The sequence below is a fragment of the Lipotes vexillifer genome, unplaced genomic scaffold (genome assembly GCF_000442215.2).
Source record: "Lipotes vexillifer unplaced genomic scaffold, Lipotes_vexillifer_v1.1 scaffold395, whole genome shotgun sequence".
Classification (NCBI taxonomy): domain Eukaryota; kingdom Metazoa; phylum Chordata; class Mammalia; order Artiodactyla; family Lipotidae; genus Lipotes; species Lipotes vexillifer.
Window position 1 is genome coordinate 9,297,909 of NW_006797390.1, and position 18,166 is coordinate 9,316,074.

General features: G+C 43.0%; 1 protein-coding gene across 1 annotated transcript in view; it reads left to right on the forward strand.

Annotated features, from left to right (window-relative positions):
* The first annotated feature begins 246 nt into the window (after positions 1-246).
* BCL2L13 (BCL2 like 13) overlaps positions 247-18,166 on the forward strand; it is a 53,426-nt gene continuing 35,506 nt past the window's right edge. The window contains exon 1 of the mRNA XM_007469525.1: positions 247-417. Coding sequence (XP_007469587.1) covers positions 297-417 — 121 coding nt within the window. The 5' untranslated portion in view covers positions 247-296. The remainder of the gene's footprint in view (positions 418-18,166) is intronic.

The following is an 18,166-nucleotide window of genomic DNA, read 5'->3' on the forward strand; positions in this document are numbered from 1 at the left end:
GGCTCTAGGCGTGTGGGCTTCAGGAGTTGTGGCATGTGGGCTCAGTAGTTGTGGCTCGCGAGCTCTAGAGCACAGGCTCAGTAGTTGTGGCGCATGGGCTCAGTTGCTCCGCGGCATGTGGGATCTTCCTGGACCAGGGCTCGAACCCATGTCTCCTGCATTGGCAGGTGGATGCTTAACTACTGTGTCTCCAGGGAAGCCCCTGTAATAAACTTTAAACTGAAAAAAATACTTTTGTGTTTTTAGGTTTTACACATCTGTAAGTAGACCTTTCCGGAGCTCTGCCAGCCGACCCCATGGCGTCCTCTACTACTGTGCCTCTAGGATTTCACTATGAAACAAAGTATGTTGTCCTCAGCTACTTGGGACTCCTCTCTCTGGAGAAGCTGCAGGAGCAACATCTTTCCTCACCCCAAGGTATTATCTTTGGCTTGTGGTGGTTGTATTAAGTAGTAATAATTACTTCATGTGTGCAAAATTATATGTATCTAAGTAACTCATAGCTCTGGTTATAAGATTGAATAATACTAATAGGCTCTTAAAGAATAAGAGCCAATCCATCCCTTCCCATCCCCTCATCCATTCCCAGAAGCATGACTTTTCATGTTTTTTAAGAGCTCGATATTTTATTTTATTTATTTATTTTTTGGCTGTACCATGCGGCTTGCGGGATCTTAGTTCCCTGACCAGGGATCGAACCCGTGGCCCCTGCAGTGGAAGCCTGGAGTCCTAACCACTGGACTGCCAGGGAATTCCCAAGAGCTCCATATTTTAAATGATTACCATTGGTACAGGGAAAAATGTAAATAAACAGAAACCCATCTGCCTTTAGAGATTTCATACTTAGCAAGCCATAGATTAGAATAATATAATTATTTTTAAAGTTTATAACACAGTTAAGTTCCTCAAATTACCTCTTTTCAAGGCTATTAGGGTTTTTTTAAATTGAAGTGTAGTTGATTTACAATCTTGTGTTAGTTTCAGGTGTGCAGCACAGTGACTCAGTTATGTACATACACATATATATCTATTTTTTTTCAGATTCTTTTACCTTATAGGTTATCACAAAATATGGAGTAGAGTTCCCTGTGCTATACAGTAGGTCCTTGTTGTTTATTTTATATATGGTAATAGGGATATTAGATGTAAACAGTCTATCAGACTTAGAGAGTTTTTAGCACAGTTCTTTGTATTGCGAAGTTGTATATATCCTTCTTTAAATAATTTGCCAAACGAAGCTTAAAACAGTTACTAGAGGCTGAATTAATCTTCTTCATTAAGATGCAACATCATCATCTTAAATATTCTTATCCATAGATTTTTACTACAGCCATGGACGTAGTTCTTATTTATTTGCTGCTGTTTTAGCTCAAGAATGGGTAGTGTTGGTACTAGGACGACGCGGAATTCATGTCTCCTCACAACTAGGGCACCTACCAGGCACCAGTGGGGGACCACGGACACCTAAGGGGACGGGAGGACCCCCCAGCGACGGGGGAGGACGTGGGCGTAGGGGGAGGAGAAGTGGAGGCCGGATGGAACAGGAGCCCCTGAGGGATGGCTGGGGGAGGGGAAGGGATCCCACACCCAAAGGGGGAAATTGGGGAACCATTGGGAGGGCAGAGGATCAAAAGGGGGGCATGGCCAGGTTTCCCCTGTCCACTTGGGCCCCTGGGAAGCTGTTGAGATCCCTGGCCTGATCCTCTGCCCACCCAGGCCCCCTCCAGCCACACGGGTCCTGAGGGAGTGGGAGACAGGGAAGGGGGAGCAAAAGTAAAGGCCGGACCTCTGGGACCGGCACCCCTGAGGGGTGGCTGGGGGAGGGGAGGAGTTCCTACACTCAGTGGGACCCACCTACGGTTAGGGGTCCAGCAGCGACTGGGGAGACCCTGGGGGAGACGGTGGGGGAGGGGTGCGAAGGAATGGATGGGAACGGGGCCAGCACTTTCCCTGTCCACTCAGGCACTGGGGAGCCTGTTGGACCCCCGGCCTAATCCTCTGCCCTCGGAGCCTCCCTCCTGCTGTGCAGAGCCCAAGCCCCGCCCCTGCACCCCCAGCCAGGGCCCCACCTCTACACTCAGAGACCCCCTCTGAGCCCCCCTCCAATGTGCTGGGCTTAAGCCCCACCCACACATGCTCACTCAGGGCCCTACCTCCAGACTCCAGAACCCCACACTCCAGAGGCCCTCCTTTCCACGTGCTGCCTCTTCCCTTCCGGGCAGGTCCTAAGCAGAGGCCCCGCCCCACACTGAAGGTCGCCCTGCCTAGGCTCCGCCCCACGCTCAAACATCACACCCCCCCACCGGCCTAAGTCCCGCCCCACCCTAAACCCCAGCCCTGCCTAAGTTTCACGCCCCGCCTAAACTATCCCCCCAAGGCCAAGGCACTTTTTTTTCCCCCGCTGTGGTTTTATTTTACCTTATTGCAGTTGTTTCAATTATAGTTTTATTTGTCCTAATACATTTTTTATCTTATTAATTTTATTTCGTTTTTTATTTTTTGATATTGTACTGCTCCTTTTTGTCTTTCTTCCTTTTCTTTTTCTTTTTTTTTTTTTATCTGTGCCATGCAGCTTGTAGGATCTTGGTTCCCAGGCCAGATATCAGGCCCAAGCTCCTGTGGTGGGAGCTCCGAGTCCAAACCTCTGAACTAACAGAGAACCTCACACCCCAGGGAATATCAGTCAGAGTGAGGCCTCCTGGAGGTCCTCATCTCAGCACCAAGACCCAGCTCTATCCAACTGCCTGCAAACTCCAGTGCTGGATGTCTCAGGCCAAACAACCAGTAGGACAGGAATACAGCACCAATCATCAAAAAAAAAAAAAGAAAAAAAGAAATGACAAAAAAAATATGTTACAGACAAAGGAGCAAGGTTAAAAACCTACCAGACCAAATAAATGAAGATGAAATAGGCAACCTACCTGAAAAATAATTCAGAATAATGATAGTAAAGATGATCCAAAATCTCAGAAACGGAATGCAGAAAATACAAGAAAAATTTAACAAGGATCTAGAAGAACTAAAGAGCAAACAAACAGTGATGAACAACACAATTACTGAAATTAAAAATACTCTAGAAGGAATCAATAACACAGTAACTGAGGCAGAAGAACAGATAAGTGAGCTGGACGATAAAATGGTGGAAATAACTGCCAGGGAGCAGAATAAAGAAAAATGAGTGAAAACAATTAAGAACATCCTCAGAGATCTCTGGGATAACATTAGACGCACCAACATTCGAATTATAGGGGTTCCAGAAGAAGAGGAGAAAAAGAAAGGGACTGAGAAAATATTTGAAGACATTATAGTTGAAAACTTCCCTAACGTGGGAAAGGACGTAGTCAGTCAAGTCCAGGAAGCACAGAGAGTACCATACCGGATAAATCCAAAGAGAAACACACAGAGACACACATTAATCAAACTATCAAAAATTAAATACAAAGAAAAAATGTTAAAAGCAGCAAGGGGAAAACAACAAATAACATACAAGGGAATCCCCATAAGGTTAACAGGGGGTCTTTCAGCAGAAACTCTGCAAGCCAGAAGGGAGCGGCAGGACATATTTAAAGTGATGAAAGGGAAAGACCTACAACCAAGATTACTCTACCCAGGAAGGATCTCATTCAGATTCAATGGAGAAATTAAAACCTTTACAGATAAGCAAAAGTTAAGAGAATTCAGCACCACCAAACCAGCTTTAAAACAAAAGGAACTTCTCTAGGCAGGAAAAACAAGAGAAGGAAAAGACCTATAAAAACAAACCCAAAACAATTAAGAAAATGGTAATAGGAACATACATATTGATAATTACCTTAAATGTAAATGGATTAAATGCTCCAACCAAAAGACATAGACTGGCGGAATGGATACGAAAACAAGACCCATATATAAGCTGTACAAGAGACCCACTTCAGACCTAGGGACACATACAGACTGAAAGTGAGGGGATGGAAAAAGAAAGATACTCCATGCACATGGAAATCAAAAGAAAGCTGGAGTAGTAATTCTACTACAGACAAAATAGACTTTAAAATAAAGACTATTACAAGAGACAAAGAAGGACACTACAAATGATCAAGGGATCAATCCAAGAAGATAAAACAATTGTAAATATTTATTCACCCAACATAGGAGCACCTCAATACATAAGGCAAATACTAACAGCCATAAAGGGGGAAATAGACAGTAACATGATAATAGTAGGGAACTTTAACTCCCCACCTTCACCAATGGACAGATCATCCAAAATGAAAATAAATAAGGAGACACAAACTTTAAATGACACATTAAACAAGGTGGACTTAATTGATATTTATAGGACATTCCATCCAAAAACAACAGAATACACTTTCTTCTCAAGTGCTCATGGAACATTCTCCAGGATAGACCATGTCTTGGGTCACAGATCAAGCCTTGGTAAATTTAAGAAAGCTGAAATCGTATCAAGATCTTATCCAACCACAATGCTATGATAGTAGATATCAGTTACAGGAAGAAAACTGTAAAAAATACAAACACATGGAGGCTAAACAATACACTACTAAATAACCAAGATATCACTGAAGAAATCAAAGGGGAAATCAAAAAAATACCTAGAAACAAATGACAATGAAAACACAATTACCCAAAACCTATGGGATGCAGCAAAAGCAGTTCTAAGAGGGAAGTTTATAGCGATACAATCCTACCTCAAGAAACAAGAAACATCTCAAATAAACAACCTAACCTTACACCTAAAGCAATTAGAGAAAGAAGAAGAACAACAAAAAAGTTAGCAGAAGGAAAGAAATCATAAAAAGCAGATCATAAATAAATGAAAAAGAAATGAAGGAAACAGTAGCAAAGAGCAATAAAACTAAAAGCTCGTTCTTTGAGAAGATAAACAAAATTGATAAACCATTAGCCAGACTCATCAAGAAACAAAGGGAGAAGACTCAAGTCAACAGAATTAGAAATGAAAAAGAAGTAACAACTGACACTGCAGAAATACAAAGGACCATGAGAGATTACTACAAGCAACTATATTCCAATAAAATGGGCAACCTAGCAGAAGTGGACAGATTCTTAGAAAAGCAGAACCTTCAAGACTGAACCAGGAAGAAATAGAAAATATAAACAGATGAATCACAAGCACTGAAATTGAAACTGTGATTAAAAATCTTCCATCAAAGAAAAGCCCAGGGGCTTCCCTGGTGGGGCAGTGGTTGAGAGTCCGCCTGCCAATGCAGGGGACGCGGGTTCGTGCCCCGGTCCAGGAAGATCCCACATGACGCGGAGTGGCTGGGCCCGTGAGCCATGGCTACTGAGCCTGCACGTCCGGAGCCTGTGCTCCACAACGGGAGAGGCCCGCGTACCGCAAAAAAAAAAGAAAAAGAAAAAAAGAAAAGCCCAGGACCAGATGGCTTCGCAGGTGAATTCTATCAAACATTCAGAGAAGAGCTAACACCTATCCTTATCAAACTCTTCCTAAATATAACAGACGGAGGAACACTCCCAAACTCATTTTACAAGGCCACCATCACCCTGATACCAAAACCAGACACAGATGTCACGAAAAAAGAAAACTACAGGCCAGAATCTCTGATGAACATAGATGCAAAAGTCCTCAACAAAATACTAGCAAACAGAATCCAACAGCACATTAAAAGGATCATACACCATGATCAAGTGGGGTTTATCCCAGGAATGCAAGGATTCTTCAGTGTATGCAAATCAATCAGTGGGATACACCATATTAACAAATTGAAGGATAAAAACCATATGATCAGAAAAAGATGCAGAAAAAGCTTTTGACAAAATTCAACACCCATTTATGATAAAAACTCTCCAGAAAGTAGGCATAGAGGGAACCTACCTCAACATAATAAAGGCTATATATGACACACTCACAGCCAGCATCGTTCTCAGTGGTGAAAAACTGAAACCATTTCCTCTTAAGATCAGGAACAAGACAAGGTTGCCAAGGTTGCCCACTCTCACCACTATTATTTAACATAGTTTTGGAACTTTTAGCCAAAAGTTTAGAAATCAGAGAAGAAAAAGAAAAAGGAATCCAAATCGGAAAAGAACAAGTAAAACTGTCACCGTCTGCAGATGATATGATACTGTACATAGAGAATCCTACAGGTGCTACCAGAAAACTACTAGAGCTAATCAATGAATTTGGTAAGGTAGCAGGATACAAAATTAATGCACAGAAATCTCTCGCATCCCTATACACTAATGATGAAAAATCTGAAAGAGGAATTAAGGAAACACTCCCATTTACCACTGCAACAAAAAGAATAAAATACCTAGGAATAAACCTACCTAAGGGGACAAAAGACTTGTATGCAGAAAACCATAAGGCACTGTTGAAAGAAATTAAAGGTGATACAAACAGATGGAGAGCTATACCATGTTCTTGGATTGGAATAATCAACATTGTGAAAATGACTATAATGCGCAAAGCAGTCTACAGATTCAGTGCAATCCCTTTCAAACTACCAATGGCATTTTTCATAGAACTAGAACAAAAAATTGCACAATTTGGAAACAGAAAAGACTCTGAATAGCCAAAGCAATCTTGAGAAAGAAAAACGGAGCTGGAGGAATCAGGCTCCCGGACTTCAGACTATAGTACAAAGCTACAGTAATCAAGACAGTATGGTCCTGGCACAAAAACAGAAATATAGATCAATAGAACAGGATAGAAAGCCCAGAGATAAACCCATGTGCATATGTTCACCTTATCTTTGATAAAGGAGGCAAGGATATACATTGGAGAAAAGACAGCCTCTTCAATAAGTGGTGCTTGGAAAACTGGATAGCTGCATGTAAAACAGTGGAATTAGAACATTCCCTAACACCATACACAAAAATAAACTCAAAATGGATTAAAGACCTAAATGTAAGGCCAGACACTATAAAACTCTTTGAGGAAAACAGGCAGAACACTCTATGACATAAATCACAGCAAGATCCCTTTTGACCCATTTCCTAGAGAAAAGGAAATAAAAACAAAAATAAAGGGGACCTAATGAAACTTAAAGGCTTTGGCGCAGCAAAGGAAAGCATAAACAAGGCAAAAAGACAACCCTCAGAATGGGAGAAAATATTTGCAAATAAAGTAACAAAGGATTAATCTCCAGAATATACAAGGGGCTCATGCAGCTCGATATCAAAAAAACCAAACAATCCAATCCAAAAATGGGCAGCAGACCTAAATAGACATTTCTCCAAAGAAGATATACAGGTTGCCAACAAACACATGAAAAGATGCTCAACACCACTAATCATTCAAGAAATGCAAATAAAAACTACAGTGAGGTATCACTTCACACCGGTCAGAGTGACCATCATCAAAAAATCTACAAACAGTAAATGCTGGAGAGGGTGCAGAGAAAAGGGAACCCTCTTGCACTGTTGGTGGGAATGTAAACTGATACAGCCACTAGGGAGAAGAGTATGGAGGTTCCTTAAAAAACTAAAAACAGAACTACCATAGGACCCAGCAATCCCACTACTGGGCACATACCCAGAGAAAACCATAATTCAAAAAGACACACGCCCCCCAGTGTTCACTGCAGCACTATTTACAATAGCCAGCACATGGAAGCAACCTAAGTGTCCATCGACAGGTGAATGGATAAGGTGTTGCACACATATACAGTGGAATATTCCTCAGCCATAAAAGAAACGAAATTGAGTTATTTGTAGTGGGGTGGATAGACCTAGAGTCTGTCATACAGAGTGAAGTAAGTCAGAAAGAGAGAAACAAATACCATATGCTAACACATATATATGGAATCTGAAAAAAAAACATGGGTCTGATGAACCTAGGGGCAGGACAGAAATAAAGACATAGACGTAGAGAATGGACTTGAGGACATGGGGAGGGGGAAGGGTAAGCTGGGACGAAATGAGAGAGTAGCACTGACTTATATACACTACCAAATGTAAAGTGGATGGCTAGTTGGAAGCAGCCACATAGCACAGGGAGATCAGCTCGGTGCTTTGTGACCACCTAGAGGCGTGGGATAGGGAGGGTGGGAGGGAGATGCAAGAGGGAGGGGATATGGGGATATATGTATATGTATAGCTGATTCACTTTGTTATAAAGCAGAAACTAACACACCATTGTAAAGCAATTATACTCCAATAAAGACGGTAGTGTTGAGATTGAGAAATGATGGGCTCCAGTACCCTTCTAGCAGGAGGGATGACCAAAGATGTCCTAAGAAAGTTCATTGAAATGCTGACATTGTAACTAGTGGGTGTGTTCTGTTTTTAAACTTCGAATCATATTTTAAGTTCCTCGAGGTAGGTTGCTGTTTAAACAAAATTACTTCAAAATGGCTTTGAAAACTCATAAAAGGGCCTTCCCTGGTGGTGCAGTGGTTGAGAGTCCGCCTGCCGATGCAGGAGACGCGGGTTCCTGCCCCGGTCCGGGAGGATCCCACATGCTGTGGAGCGGCTGGGCCCATGAGCCATGGCCGCTGGGCCTGTGCATCTGGAGCCTGTGCTCCGCAATGGGAGAGGCCACAGCAGTGAGAGGCCCGCGTACCGCAAAACAAACAAACTCATAAAAGAAAATGTGATATGAAATATTATTTCAGCAAACTCACACAGCAGCTGTTTTACTGTCTGTGGTCCTCTGATATTAATCAGTATGCACATGGTTTTCAAATAGTTGTAGTCAGTTATTTGCGATTTTTTCCCACTGTTTTATCTTAAAACATGTTTGCGTGTTTGTGTATTTTATCTCCGTTGTTGCATGTTTGTGTCATCTTAAACATCAATAGCACTGCTGTGTACAGTTTTTGGTTTACCACAGAGCACCACCCCCTTTTTTAAATGTTTTTTTAAATATTTATTTATTTATTTGGCTGTGCCGGGTATTAGTTGCAGCACACATGATCTTCGTTGTGCGTGTGGGATCTTTTAGTTGCGGCTTGTGGGATCTAATTCACTGATCAGGGATTGAACCTGGACCCCTGCATTGGGAGCTCGGAGTCTTATCCACCGGGCCACCTAGGTGACTGACAGTGGTAGTAGGAATTTAATTGAAAAAGTCAAGGCAAAAGGGTATCCTAAATAAAGAGTTTATCATAAGAAATTCTAACTTAAAATGTTAATAAATGTACATAGCAATTTTGGTGTACAGCCAAGGCTTTTTTGTTTTTGAATATGGGTCTGTTGATTGGAGGTCCATGTCATCTTTCTACCATAAACCGTATCTCCATATCTATTACCTATAGTTTTAAATTTATGCTTACTTAAAGTGGAGCACGAACATAGAGACACTTGTGAAGCAGTGTCTGTGAAGAGTTGTCTAGACTTTTATGACCCCCCTAATCTTTTACAGTTGTTTCTCTCACACCCAATTTGATGTGGTATTTTTAAAGCCACTTCTCAAAACACTTAACTTAGCTTTCATAGAAATATCACACCTCTTTGCATGTCATCTTTCAATGATATCTGTGATTTTTAAATAAATTACAGAATTTCAGTGACCAGTATAATGTTTTTTTTTGGGCCATGCTGTGCAGCTTGTGAGATCTTAGTTCCCCAATCAGGGATTGAACCCATGCCCCCTACAGTAGAAGCACAGAGTCGTAAGCACTGGGGAAGTCCCAGTATTCCCAGTATAACTTTCCTAAACAGGCTGGGAGAATGATAACTGATTCTTGGTAGGCACACGCCCTGTACACGTGTGCTCAGCCCGCAGTGGGTCTTGTAACTCAGCACATCACTTGTGGAGGGTAGTTAAGAGAGGTTCTATGTGTTGCTTTTTACTGTTCCCCAGTTATTTACTTTTCTAAATTGTCTAGAGTCAAACTGCTGAATCAGAGTAATATTTTTATGAGGAGCTTGCCATTTAAAATAAATATGTCCTATAGGTTGTCATACCATGTAGCATATCTTTTTAAGTTTTTACACATTGTCTTTTTTTTTTTTTTTTTGGCTGTGCCAGGTCTTAGTTGCGGCACGCGGGCTCTTTAGTTGCGGCATGCATGCGGGATCCAGTTCCCCGACTAGGGGTTGGACCTGGGCCCCCCCCCCCCCCCCCCCCCCCCCGCGGGGGGTGCAGCTGAGGAACCCGGTCCTGAGGGCTCAGCACCTTCTGCAGCAGACAGTAAGCAAGTCAAGTTCCCTTTGCCGAGGAGTGAGCAGTCATGTGGTCGTTGGAGCTGCCTGATTGCCTTCACTGCCAGCTGTGGAGAGGGCTCAGTTAGAGGGCAGTCAGGCCTTCAGTTTGCCATGCTCAGCAAGGCCGTACAGGGATGCTTGGGGCTCACAGCAGGCTGCTGCTCCCAGCCATCCACCCCTCAGATTACATGCAGTGAAATCCATTCATTTGTTTCATGTTTCATAACCTGATTAAGGTTTCAGGTTTCATAACCTGATTAAGGTTATCATCCACAGAATCCAAATTAGCATAATGGAGATAATAATTCTGCAGTGTCGATCCCAGCCATCCACCTCAGGACCCCAGATTCAGCCAAGCGAGTAAGTCCCACAGGGACTAGCAGGACTTTTTTCAGATAATCACTTATTTTTCTTCCTTAGCATGTGTGGATTGCTCCACCTAACCAGTAGTAATAATCCAACTCAACAGGAGGTGTTGGTAGCCACACGTACTCCTCCCTGTTCATCCAGGATGTAGGCCAAGACCAGTCTCTTGTACTCCACACAAGGGCATTTAGACTAACCTGCTGATCTCCTAGGGCTGCCGTCTCATGGGCTGTGGTAGCTAAAGATAAGGATAGGTTCCTGGTTGCTACCTGTGTGACATGAACTCCCACACCAGGGAACAGTGGACCCAGGAGTCAGTGTGTCCCTGGGTAGGACGGCCTTCTCAATCCAAGGGGGTGCCACTGACTCTTAGGGACATTGTCCGGGGCAGGCTTGGCAAACAGCAGGCCTTGTGATTTTAGCTTCAGTTCATTAAGAAACATTTTCAAGTCTGCAGTGACAGCTAGTTTCCAGAGCTATTTCTGCATCATTTGGTAACAGTGGCTGAGGGTGGTTCTTCTTCCTCAGGAAAACTTTGGTGTCACTTTTGAGCTCAAAAAATTGCAGTGAAATGCTACCACTCTTTAGACATTGAACTGCTGTGTGGTAGGGTGTGTCAGGATATCCAGCTTAGACTTCTGACCAAAATTCATGAAGCTAATGATTAAGTCCATGGCAGCGAGGGAAGTTCACTGTTGAAACTCCTGGTTCATTATACAGGATAGATTAAAATATTTTCCAGAGTATCTACTGAGGAATACAGTGAATGAGCATAGGTTTTAAATACCTTGCATTTTCAGTCCTTGTAAATTCGTCATTTTCTGCTCCGCACAGTTTTGCCACTATCAGTAAACACAGCTTGGCGGGTTCCACTCCGGGTGTGGTGAATCCGCGTCTCCACGGCTTCTTTGCAGGCGTCCCGTGCGTGGTTGCTCTCTGCAGGCTGTGGCGGCTCTTGAGTCGGTTCCGGCGCGGCACTGCCCCTAGAACAGGTGACCGCTGAGCCTCAGGCGTCTGTCCGGGCCGAGGAAGGCCCCTCAGTCGTCGCCTTGTAGTTCAGTTAATTGTTGATGTTGTCCTCAGTGTCCTGAACTCACGGAGCAGCTGTTCTCTTCAAAAGACGAATAGTATTCAACTTTTGTTTTTTCTGGACACATTTCTTCAGCTGCTGCAGTCAAACACAATTTCCTTCCTTGGCTAACAGTGGAGCCCCTTAGGAACTTTGGTTGTGGCCTCGTTTTCGTTGCTTATTTCACAAGGAAATTCGTGATGAGATGTTCCATTTAAAATTTTCTGATCTTTCTGATGGACTGTCCAGAGTTGGGAATCCGGTGATGAGTGCCTTCAGCCTGGCGACAGTGGCGCACGTCGTGCTCCTTTGCACAGCCAGGCCACCCAGGACTGTGCCATCTCGTGTGGTGACAGGATGATCTGTGCTCCCCTGTGTCTGAGGAGCGTGACGTCCCAAGTCCAGCTCTGTTCTTGTGTTGGCATGTGCTCGTGCACAGGTGCAATGAGGCTGGGGGTGCAACAGTGCCCTTGTGTCCCTGACGTGTCCCTGCCGCGCGGGCTCTGTGGGCGGCTCGTCTCTGCTGTTGCTGGAGCAGCGTGGCAAACGCACGGCTAGGTGAGCGCGGCTCAGTTACGCTTATTTACGGGCACGGAATTTCCTGTGATTTTTACAGGTCACGAAGTAATAATCTTGCCTTTTTTTTCAGGCATGTAAAGACGTAAAAACCATTCTTAGTTTGTGGGCTGTGTAAAAATATGCAGGGGGCAGGTTTGGCTGATGGGCCCTAATTTGCTAACCCCCAATGACAGTGCAGAAGGAACATTGTTTTTCTTGTTATTATTGAGGAGCTCAGTCTATTTATGCACAAAACTAAATGCTGTGTTTTTGTTTTTTTATTTTTGGCTGCATTGGGTCTTCGTTGCTGCGCACGGGCTTTCTCTGGTTGAAGCGAACGGGGCTACTCTTGGTTGCGGTGCGCGGGCGTCTCATTGCGGTGGCTTCTCTTGTCGCGGAGCGCGGGCTCTAGGCACACGGGCGTCAGTAGTTGTGGCACGTGGGCTCAGTAGTTGTGGCACAGAGGCTTAGTTGCTCCGTGGCATGTGGGATCTTCCTGGACCAGGGATCGAACCCATGCCCCCTGCATTGGCAGGTGGATTCTTAACCACTGTGCCACCAGGGAAGCCCTAATTTTATTTAATTTTTATTTAAACTTAAAAAGCTGCATGTGGCTAGTGGCTGTGATATCATTAGACACACAGGTCTAGAACTCAGTTTTTTATCTTTCTCTCTAAGCTAGCCCCTGTTCTTACAGTGATTTGTTAAGGGTACCACCTGCTATCCAGGCTTGAAACACAGGGGTCATCCTTTAACTCTTATCTCTGCTTCTTTCCCTCTTTGTCAACTGTTATCAACTGTTTCAATTTTGTGATGATTCTCCCATTATCCTTCAGGTCCTGCCTCAAAGTATTGCAAATGTCTCCTGATTTTTCTCCTTCATTTCATGTTTTCTCCATCATGTATTTTGCATGCTACAAGCAGACTGAGCTTCCTCACATTGCCTCTTACATGAAGAACCCACAGTTCCTCCCTTTTCCCTCAGGCTGTTCTACAAAAGAGACTGGTTTTCCTGATCCTGTGTGGCCTGTGTCTCATGTCTGTCATTGCCTTGGACTGTAAACGAGCTATGCTTATTCCTATCTGTATTTTTCCCCTTGAGCTGAGCTGCTCTAGAATAGTAGACTTCTCTGCTAGTGGTTCCTGCTGCTTCCCCTGTGTGTTCTTGTCTCTTTCCTGGGCCCCTGGGAAACTGCATTTAGGCAGGGCCATACGACTAGTCCTAGCCAGTGAAATGTGAATGCATGGGGTTTGTGGCACTTGTAGGCTGTGACATTTAAGAGCCAGTATGCCTCCTCCCCATTCTTTTTCCCTTGCCTTGTGGATTTAAGGGGGATGTACGTTCCTAAGGGCATAGCTGTAGTAGGGCAGGACCACCATCAGGCAGGGTTGCTGAGTGACTGTATGACACAGTTTCCTTGCCTCCAATTTCCTGGGTTAGATATGGAGCACAAGGGAGAGATGGACCTTTGGGTTAAGTTGCTGAAATTGCTGGCTTTATTTAGCACTGCAGCGTAGACTACCCTGTCCTAGTTAACATATCTCCCATATTTACACATCAGGGTGACCAGCTGTCCAGTTTGCCCAGGAGTGAGTAAAACTGGGAAAATCCTGGGCAGACTGGGTGAGTTGGTCACCCTGATACATAAAGTGCTTCCCCGTCTACCCAAATTCCACTTATTTAGGGTATTTCTTAACTGTAACAGACTTCATGCTCAGAAAAAAACAGGCCTTTTCAAGCCCTGTGACTTACTAAGTTTGTGAGGACCTTAAGCAATTACAGAAACCTGTGTAGATCAACATTTTCCCCCGTGCTTGAGCATAGCATTTTTTTCTACCTGAACATTGTAGGATCTGAGGAGTTTACCTGCTTTGATGTTTTTGTTTTGTTTTTGAAATTTGGTTGTTATCCTTGTATTGTTTCCTTAAGCCTAAGTACAGAGTATTACGTCAATACATAACTACAGATGTGTATGCTAACTCCTTAGAAGGAAAAATTAGGTTCCACTTGCTGTCTTTGCTGCTTTGCTGTCCGATTTGTTATCTAAAATGTGATATAGAACTCCCTTCTATGCCATGCTGTTGTAAATAGGGCCTGCTGTAGCATGCATTGGTGCAGTGTGGTTAGGGCTTGGTTTCAAATTCATGAAGCAATAGGTGTGTAAAGAAGAGGCTAGAGGAGGTGACCCTATTCATGACTCAAGATTTCTGTCACGTTAAATGTCTTTCATTTTTTCCTAAGTGAGTCATGTGCTGGGTACATACTTTTCCATAAATAGTTAACTCTGAACTTTTCCAGAAGTTGTCAGCTCTTCCAGACTGTGTTAGTTTGTTGAGTATGTTCAAGATTATATATTCTGACTAGTAGAAGTCCTGTTGAATTGCATATATGATGCCAGATGATAACTTGTTATGTTCAGCTTTGCATCTTTTAATACAGAGCACCTTGATGTTGTAGTCATTAATAGGGATGTAGTAAGACCTTTCTTAGGTTAGGAACGAGAGTAAGTTCATGTCTGTTAATTAGTAATGTGACTGTCAAATACATGTCGTGATGCTGATTGTTATTCGTTCAGCCGTTAAGCGCTAACCCCCTATTCTCCCCTCCTCTCCCTCCCTAGGCAAACACTATTCTACTTTCTGTCTCTATGGATCTCATTTGAGTGGAATCGCACAAAATATTTTGTTCTTTTGCGTCTGGCTTATTTTGCTTAGTATAATGTCTTTAAGGTTCATCCATGTAGCCTGCTTCAGAATTTTACTCCTTCTTAATGCTGAATCATACTACATTGTGTGCATAAGCACATTTTGTTTATCTGTTTGTCTACTGATGGATATTGGATTGTCTCTACCTGTCGACTGTTGTGAACAATGCTGTTATAAACATTTCTGTACAAATAATCTGTTTGAGTCTCTGCTTTCGATTCTCTGGGGCATATGCCCAGGTGTAGAATTCGTGGGTCATATTCTGTGTTTAACTTTTTTGAGGACGTGCCATCCTTTTTTTCCCACAGTAGCTGCATCATTTTACATTCCAGTCAGCAATGCACGGGGGTTCCAGTTACTCCACAGCCTCACCAGTGCTTGTTGTTTCCTGCTTTTTTTGTAACAATCATCCTAACGGGTGGGAAGTGGTATCTCACTGTGGTTGCTCATTTCTTTTTATTGCTGAATAATGTATCATTGTGGGAAGTGTTATCTCACTGTGGTTGCTCATTTCTTTTTATTGCTGAATAATGTATCATTGTGTGGATGTACCATAGTTTTTTTTATCCATTCTCCTATTGAACATCTTGGTTACTTCCAAGTTTTGGCAATTATATATAAAGCTGTTATAAACATTCATGTGCAGGTTTTTATGTAGATATGTTTTCAACTCATTTGGGCAATATCGAGGAGCGTGATTGCTAGATTGTATGGTAAGAGTATGTTTAGCTTTGTAAGAAACTACCAAGCTGTCTTCTAAAGTGGCTGTACCATTCCCGCCAGCAGTGTATGAGGGTTCCAGTTTCTCTTCATCTTTGCCAAACTTGCTGACTCAATGTTTTTTATTATAGCTATACTGGTGGTGTGCAGTGGCACCTCACTGTGGTTTTAATTTGCATTTCCCTAGTAGCTAATGATGTTGAACATCCTTTTTTTTTTTAATAAATTTATTTTATTTAGTTTTGGCTGAGTTGGTTCTTCATTGCTGTGTGCGGCTTTCTGTAGTTGCAGTGAGCGGGGGCTACTTTCCTTGCGGTGCGCGGGTTTCTCATTGTGGTGGCTTCTCTTGTGGAGCACGGACTCTAGGGTGCATGGGCTTCAGTAGTTGTGGCTCGTGGGCTCTAGAGTTCAGGCTCAGTAGCTGTGACGCATGGGTTTAGCTGCTCTGTGGCATGTGGGATCTTCCCGGACCACGGCTCGAACCTGTGTCCCCTGCATCGGCAGGCGGATTCTTAACCGTTGCACCACCAGGGAAGCCCTGCAGTTGGAAGTTTTGGTAGGGATTACACTGAATCTCTAGATCACTTTGGGGAGTATCACCATCTCGAATCAACTTTTCAAGACAGGTTCTCATAACCCGATCCCAATAGTGGTTCACAATTCATCATTTCCAGAGATATGTACCACCACCAGGGAAGCCCTGCAGTTGGAAGTTTTGGTAGGGATTACACTGAATCTCTAGATCACTTTGGGGAGTATCACCATCTCGAATCAACTTTTCAAGACAGGTTCTCATAACCCGATCCCAATAGTGGTTCACAATTCATCATTTCCAGAGATATGTACCGTTTAATTTTTTTACATTCTTTCTATCAGGAACAGGAGATGTTTGATCCTGACTACTATGAACCCAGAGTTTGAGTGGGTGCTCGTTGGATTTTCTTTGCATTCTTCTCTTTAGATCCGTCCTTCCTCAAATCTCTCCCCTAGTCTGCAGGATAGCTGGGGATGTGGTAACACTGGAGCCTGAAAACTGCTGTTATGATTGACTATTTTGGAATTTCGTTGTTTCTTTCTTTTTTTTTTTCTTTCTTAGCTGTGTTGGGTCTTCGTTGCTGTGCGTGAGCTTTCTCTAGTTGTGGCGAGCAGGGGCTACTCTTCATTGCGGTGCACGGGCTTCTCATTGCGGTGGCTTCTCTTGTTGTGGAGCATGGGCTCTGGGCACGTGGGCTCAGTAGTTGTGGCGCGCGGGCTTAGTTGCTCCGTGGTATGTGGGATCTTTCCAAACTAGGGCTAAAACCCGTGTCCCCTGCATTGGCAGGCAGACTCCCAATCGCTGCACCACTGGGGTAGTCCAGAATTTGTTTCTTAAAAATCTGGTTTCTTACTCGTCCAGTATGGTATCATTTGGAGTATTTGTTTTTGCTGTTGAATGAATAATTGAACTATGTTGTCTGTACTATTCAGTAGATGTTTGATTATAATCTGATTTGATTATAATTTGATTATAATTATTTGGTTATAATTATTTGGGTTGTCAAGAGCAGTATTTGTCAAGTCTAATTGCCTGAACACTTATTAAAACAAAGATTATGGAGCCCTGCCCCAGACCTACTGAACCAGATGCTCCATACTGGGTCCTGGGAATCTGTATCTTTAATTATTACTTCATTATTATTTAATATTCTCTCAGTAATTTTAATGTGCCCCAGTTTGGGGAACCATAGATTTAGAAAGCATTTGCTCTGGAAGGTCTAGGCCATACATACAGCTGTTCTAAGCTTGTTGGTCTGATATTCATTTTGAGTGCATTTCAGGGCTGGAGTATGATGATTGCTGACTCACCTGACCCTTCCTTTGACACGGAGGTGGGTGGGATTTAGTGTACTAAAGTCTGTTTATCTTTGAGATATTTTTCTGGGTTTATAGTGCAGGATTTATGCTGCATTGGTGCTACTGCATAGCTCTGTGCTTTTGAAAATCAGGGTGGGGTGGGGGCTGGTTGAGTGAAAAGCAGTGAATCTGTCTGTGTCATTGGTTATTAAAGAAATAGCCTTTTGTATCCTGACAGCAGTAGACTTTTTCTGGTTTAGGTTTTCCACATGGCTTATTATCAAGTACGATAACTTGTCATGTGTAATTAGCATCACATTAGTCTCATGAGAATAGGTACGCCTTTAATCAGCTGCTTTTCTTTAATCTGGGCAGGATGAGGCATGCGGTAACCAAGACATTCCTGTCATTTACTTTGCGGCCTGGTGGTAGTGTTGGTGGTGCTGTGATGGGTGTGAGGGTGTGTATGTGTCTTAGGTGTGCAGATTTTCCTGAAAGGGGCAGATGGCAGATAAAACATTCATATATTCCTTATTTTTCATTCATTGTACTTCAAAAATTGTAATTGTATGTTTTTGAATTCAGTAATAATTTTACTTATAAGAATATCTACTTTCTAATCTTGTTTCTGTATAATTTATTTGAGCTTGGGCAAGTCATTTCTGAAAACTCTCATAAGCTTGGAGATGGTGGTTGAGGTCTTATTCTTTCCATTCCTCCTCCTCAGTGTTCTCCATCACAGTCCATCACCATAAATAAATGTTCTCGTTACTGTCCTGTGTA